Genomic DNA, 6,000 nt, shown 5'->3' with positions numbered 1-6,000 from the left:
CTAATGCTTAAGTGTGTTTGCGCAACAGTTGCAATATTAGTACATTTACTAGCTTATATACAAGGGATATTTTATCAGTCTGTAAAATGGCAAGGTAGTTTGTAGTCCTTGTTAGCAATGTAATTAATTTATTTAAGCATTTTGTTCATTTCACGATTGACGTAGGCCTAACTGTTTAAATTCAACACCACGTGAAAGAACGTGGGGGGAAAACAATCAAACAAACACTGTATTTACTTAGAAAACCAAAACTAAGATTTCTAAAAACCTACAGGCCTTGGAAATGTCCAAATGCTGCCTAATTCTTATCCAGGTTTTAGGACTACAGACTGGACGGCTCTATGGTGCATATAGTACTCATTCAAAGACAAAACACATAAAAAAATACTAAGACAAGTGAAACCAAAGTGACATCCGGCACAGAAAAGGTGTTTGTAGTTTGGCCTACCCTTACGAAAGGAAAATATATTTACCAATATATTTCTTAAAATTATAATATATTATTTTCCCTTTTTATTTTCTAATATTTTATATATTTGAATACATTGAATAATATATTGATGATACATAATATATTGCAAAATATAAAAATGATTGCTGCTTTCAATATATTGCAATATATTGGAAAAAATAAATATATATATATAAGAATATATGCCTAATATATTACATGATATTTTCCAATATACTGCAATATATTTTTGTTTCATAAGGGTACAAATCGACGTCATGGCTATCTGCTGAAAGATAAAACACAATGCAGTTTTTTTCACTCTCTCTCTCTTTTAAAATTAATTTATTAATTTAAGATGTTATAAATTATCCTTGTGACAACAGTCCACCTTGTTCATTTATAATGGTGCCAGTTGGATAAGGTAACGTTAGTCAATTATAATACATCTGTTATTTTGTTAAATGCCGACAAAACTGCCAGTGTGAACGTAGCCTTAGATTTACTTTGACTTTCGAAAGTAAATATAAAATCATATGCAGTACTTTGAGTCGATAGGCCCAGGCGTGTGCCCCGTATGTCGAGTAGATGACGTGTTTGCTGCATGAATGTGTGTGATGCTAATGTTTCCAGCAGAAGGCGCTGCAGCACAGGCGTCATCGCTCTTGACAGGAAGTTGACAACATCGCCATCTGGCGGTGAAAATTTAATAGGTCAACATTTAATTGGCCTAAATCAGTGGTTTTCAATCGTGGTCCTGGTCTGGGGACCCACCTATCTGCACAATTTGTATGTCTCTCTCATCTGACACACTCCGTTCAGTTCATGGTGCTGTCTCTCCTAATGATGATCTGAATCTGGTGTGTTAAATAAGGGATACCACAAAATATGCAGAGTGGCTGGTACAATTGAAAACCACTGCCCTACATGACATTTATGACATTTTCTCCAACACTTACTTCAGCTTCTTTTGCATTGCCAACAGTCTTATGTATAATTTATATAATTATTCGTTATATGATTATTCTGATTGACGCTGTTCAGTGCAGAACACGTTTCGCAGGAATGATGAAAGGACAAAGTGTCTGTTTGGGAAAATAAATTAATAAATAAATAACAAGAATAAGTTGCATATGTCATTATAAAAACAAGTTCAACACTCAGTACTATCCTTAATTATCTTAAAAACATTTTTAATGAGTAAAGCATGTGAAGTGAGTTTACACGTTATGGCAGGAGTACAGATGGTGTCTCATCACCCAGCGTTTCCAAGGTGAGGATCTGGCTTCCAAGGGCAGTGTCGTCAAGTTAAGATGATAACGGCCAATCAGCTCACATCAAAACACGGAAAAGAGTCCAGCTCAGTCATGATGCAGCTCCGCAAAAAAAGGAAAAAAAAAGAAAAAAGGTACGTTAAGAAAATAAAAGCTAAACGTGCATGTAACATAACTGAATCAAATTATATGTATAATGTTTAGATATTGTTTGATATCTGTAAAATATTTACAACATTCAATCTTTTAAAATATGCATTAAAATATATTAATTATATTATACTATTATTTGTATTATTATTACAAGTAGTATGTGATTAAATGACTATTTTCATTATTGTAATTAGTAGTAGAATTAGTATTTTAATTCTTGTTTTCTGTTTTTGCAGACATACACATCATATATATATATATATATATATCACATATCACATAATATCACATAATATAAAGTATTAAGGATTCAAATAAGTTGTAGAGTTTATTACTGCATTACTTGACCAATGCACCGGAATTAATGTAAAAAAAACAAAAAAAAAAACACACGGATTAATCATATAAATTAATAATATATATTAATTATTAATATATTTTTTATTATTTTTGTGCATTAACTAATAATGCATTAAATTAATACATCAATAAATTAAATAATATAAAATGCATAATATTGAACAATGTAAAAAGTAAAATTGAGTATATTTAATAATATAATATATTAAAAAACATTTTATTTACATATTTTTTTTACATGAGGTGTTGGTTTACAGTACATGATGTATGCATTAATGATAATAATACATATTATTTTAGGCATTTATTAACAATATACTCTATGAATATAACCAATAATATAATATAATATAAGAATAGTTTTTTTATTATTTAAGCATTTCGTTACAACAGGACTATTGCAGTACAGGCTGTATGCACAAGGCTCCATTCCACTGAATCCATTGTTCCAGGTTTTTTGTGTGTGTGTGTGTCTCTGAAGGCAGGTACTGTTTCCTCCCTCTGATTCCCTTCCTGGTGCCTGATACAGTCTTTAGAATAGAAGCCATAGGGCTGGTTTGAGAGGAGGTAAAGTCCAGACAGCATCACTCAGGTGCTGAGATTCAGAATGAATGATTAACATCGCAAAAGCCTCTCTGCATCTCCACACTGTAGAACAGAAGAGCCGGATTCATCTGCCGGTGTCACCAGCTCTCTCTCCCTTGTCTTCCGCCGGAGATCTCCATCAAGGGCTGGGAGTGGCTGCTGTCATTGTGAGAGCGGAGTGGGGAAGCCCTCCGGTGAGAGGAGAGGAGAGGAGAGGAGAGGAGAGGAGAGGAGAGGAGAGGAGAGGAGAGGAGAGGAGAGGAGCCACCGTTCACACCCTGAGATGCTCTGCAGGCTGGAGGAGGAAGAGGAGATGTCTCTACTGGAGCTACAGCAGAGGGTGGACTGTATCATCACTCATGTTGGTGAGTGGATTATTCTCCGCTGAGGCTGATGGGGGTGTGTTACAGCTGTGATTGGTCTTTCCATCGCTGATTCAGGTGCAGTCCGTGAGTTCTGGGATTTAGGGGAAACCATGAGGTTTCCTGATGGACAGTGATGCAACTCTATGTTTTATTTTAGCATTGGATGTCATTTTTCACACATAGAATGTGATCATAGACTACAGCAATTGCAGACTTTTATTAGTTTATTTTATTTTACTATTATTCATTTTTATTTCTTAATTTATGGAGGTTTTTTGGAGGTTATTAGATATTTGCATTGGAATTACCAATTGATTTTGTTTCAGATTTTGTACCTGTTTGTTTCAGAATCACATACTTCATTTAATTAAATTAATGCAATTAAAAATACCTTTTCAGCAAATTCTGAAAATAGTCAGCTTAGTCGAATAACAGCTCCTCAACCAAATAAATACATAAAAATGTGGACTTTTATTATTATTATTATTATTATTATTATTATTATTATATTTGGGTATACTTATATTGTGTGTATAGATTTAGACAACATTTCCACATTTACAGTTTACCAGTGTTTTACCTGTCCAAAGTAAAACAATGATATTTAAAAAATGTCTGTTAACATTGTTAACACATCATTTATAGTATTTATTAATACTATATTCTATCAATATATTATAAAAAGGTGTATGTAATTAATAAGAAAACATAACATAAGTTCATAAAGTTTATTATTATTTAATTAATTATTATTATTTTTTTTAAATAAGGCTCTCATTCCATTGAATCCATAGCGGAAAGCACTGATTTTAGTGCATCAAATTGCCTTTTTATTTTTTGTTTATTATTTTTTTTAGCATTTAAATATATGACTTTTTTGAGGTTATGGTAATGTCTCTTCATGGAAACTACCAGCTAATTAGGGATGTCTAATGAAATGATGGCACCTGTTTGTGTCAGAATCAAATACATACATTAATTTGAAATATTTTCAGCAAATTAAAAAAATAAATTCTTTATGTGAAAAAAAAACTGCATAGATAAATCTGGTTGAATAAGAAATGTCTGTTTATTTGTCATCTTCCTGTACCATGAAAAGCAGAGAAATATCCAGGTGCTTCCCCATGCCAGAGAGTGAAGTAGGTTATTGTGCCATGCTGCTTTTAGTGCTGTCCTGCATGAGGGTGAGAGGCACTTCTGCCGCCCCCAATGCAGCCCTCGGGGTACGTAAAGTCCGTAGCCATGGAAACTGAGATGGACCAGTTCAGCCATATTGATTCACAGAGACACCCCATGTTTTAAACACACACTCACTGCTTCCTAAGTTCATTATCCGCATTATAACAGCTTTCCGAGCAAACTGAAAACCAGCAGGCTTTTTAAACACTGGTTAAACCATTTGTTTTCAATTCACTGCAACTGAACTGGACTTTCAGACTAGAAGTTTGAAATATCCAAATGTTGTACAAAAATGTTTACTTATTGGACAGCCTCTCAAACCTGCCTTTGGTTTTGAACAAACAACAGAAAAATCAGAGAGTTATTTCTGGTTCTGTTTTGCTGAGAGGAAACCAGCATTAGCTGCCTCTCGGAGTGAGTCACAGATGTGACCAACCGGCTCTGTCACAGCAAGATGACTAAACACTGAGAGATCTGCTCTCTGATTGGTCACATATGACATCACTCTCGTCTTCATTTCAAAGCTGAGTGACAAATTGCACATTTCTGGATGTAAGGCTCATGAATATTTAACATGAGCAGTTAAGCATTCTATAAGACAACAGCATCTGAGCCTCACACAGTGTACATCTGCATAGCTACCTTTCAAAAGTTTAGGGTTTGTAAGATTTTTATTTTTTATTTTTATCCTGAAGACAGGAATAAATTACACTTTAAAATATATTAAAATAATATTTCACAGTATTATCGTTTTTACTTTAGTTTTTATTTAATAAATGCAGCCTTGTTGAGCATAAGAGACTTCTTTCAGAAACATTTGAACAATTTTACCGGCCACTTTTAAACGGAAGATTAATAAGAATAAATATTGGAGACATTGCGGTACTGTATATTTCATCTTTACCCTTTTTTCTTCACTTTTAAAGGTGAATATGGCAAAAATATGTCTTTTTGGTGATGCTAAACATATTGATCATTGATCAAAATGATTAAACAACATCATACAACATTACTGTTAGAAAATACTTCTTACTTTTAATGGGTTTTAATGTTATGAAGAACTTTTTATGACATTTTTATGTTTTTGTTTTGTTCTTTTCTTTTTCTTTTATTTTCTTTTTTTAAGCTGACTTCCCTCTGAGAGTCTGCACTTTAATCAGACAGTCATTCTGACTCCACTGCTGCTTAAAAGTTGTTTAAAATAATTAAAAAACAATGTTATTCAGTCATCCTAAACTAATCAGGATAAAGGGATTAACAGAAACAAGCCAAATACTGGGCACTCGTACAGAGATAAAACACACACACACACACACACACACACACACAATCATCTGAATTTCTGAACAACACAAAGCAGTTGAAAGTTCATTCATATCATTGGATATCATAACTACTTTTTAACTGAACCTGTTTTTCTATACACTTTCTTTCAAAAGTAGAATGTCCGTAAGACTTTTTAATGTTTTTTTTTAAAGAAGTTCATTATGCTCACCAAGCCTTTTAAAAATACAGTGAAAACAGTCATATTGTAAAATATTCTAACAGTTTAAAATGACTGTTTTAATAGATCTAAAAATGTTATTTATTTCTGTGATCAAAGCTGAATTTTCAGCATCATTCGTCCAGTCTT

The 6,000-nt window shown here is 32.9% G+C and overlaps 1 protein-coding gene across 6 annotated transcripts in view; it reads left to right on the top strand.

The window, feature by feature from the left end:
* The first annotated feature begins 2,715 nt into the window (after window positions 1-2,715).
* Window positions 2,716-6,000, top strand: part of LOC128022448 (guanine nucleotide exchange factor DBS-like) — a 64,429-nt gene continuing 61,144 nt past the window's right edge. For 3 of the 6 annotated variants that reach the window (XM_052610048.1, XM_052610050.1, XM_052610047.1), the window contains exon 1: window positions 2,716-3,188. In XM_052610048.1, coding sequence (XP_052466008.1) covers window positions 3,107-3,188 — 82 coding nt within the window. In that variant the 5' untranslated portion in view covers window positions 2,716-3,106. The remainder of the gene's footprint in view (window positions 3,189-6,000) is intronic. The other 3 variants (XM_052610051.1, XM_052610052.1, XM_052610054.1) reach the window with 2 other exon arrangements.

This window comes from Carassius gibelio, chromosome A11, assembly GCF_023724105.1.
Source record: "Carassius gibelio isolate Cgi1373 ecotype wild population from Czech Republic chromosome A11, carGib1.2-hapl.c, whole genome shotgun sequence".
Classification (NCBI taxonomy): Eukaryota; Metazoa; Chordata; class Actinopteri; order Cypriniformes; family Cyprinidae; genus Carassius; species Carassius gibelio.
This window is presented reverse-complemented; position numbering and strand designations above follow the sequence as displayed.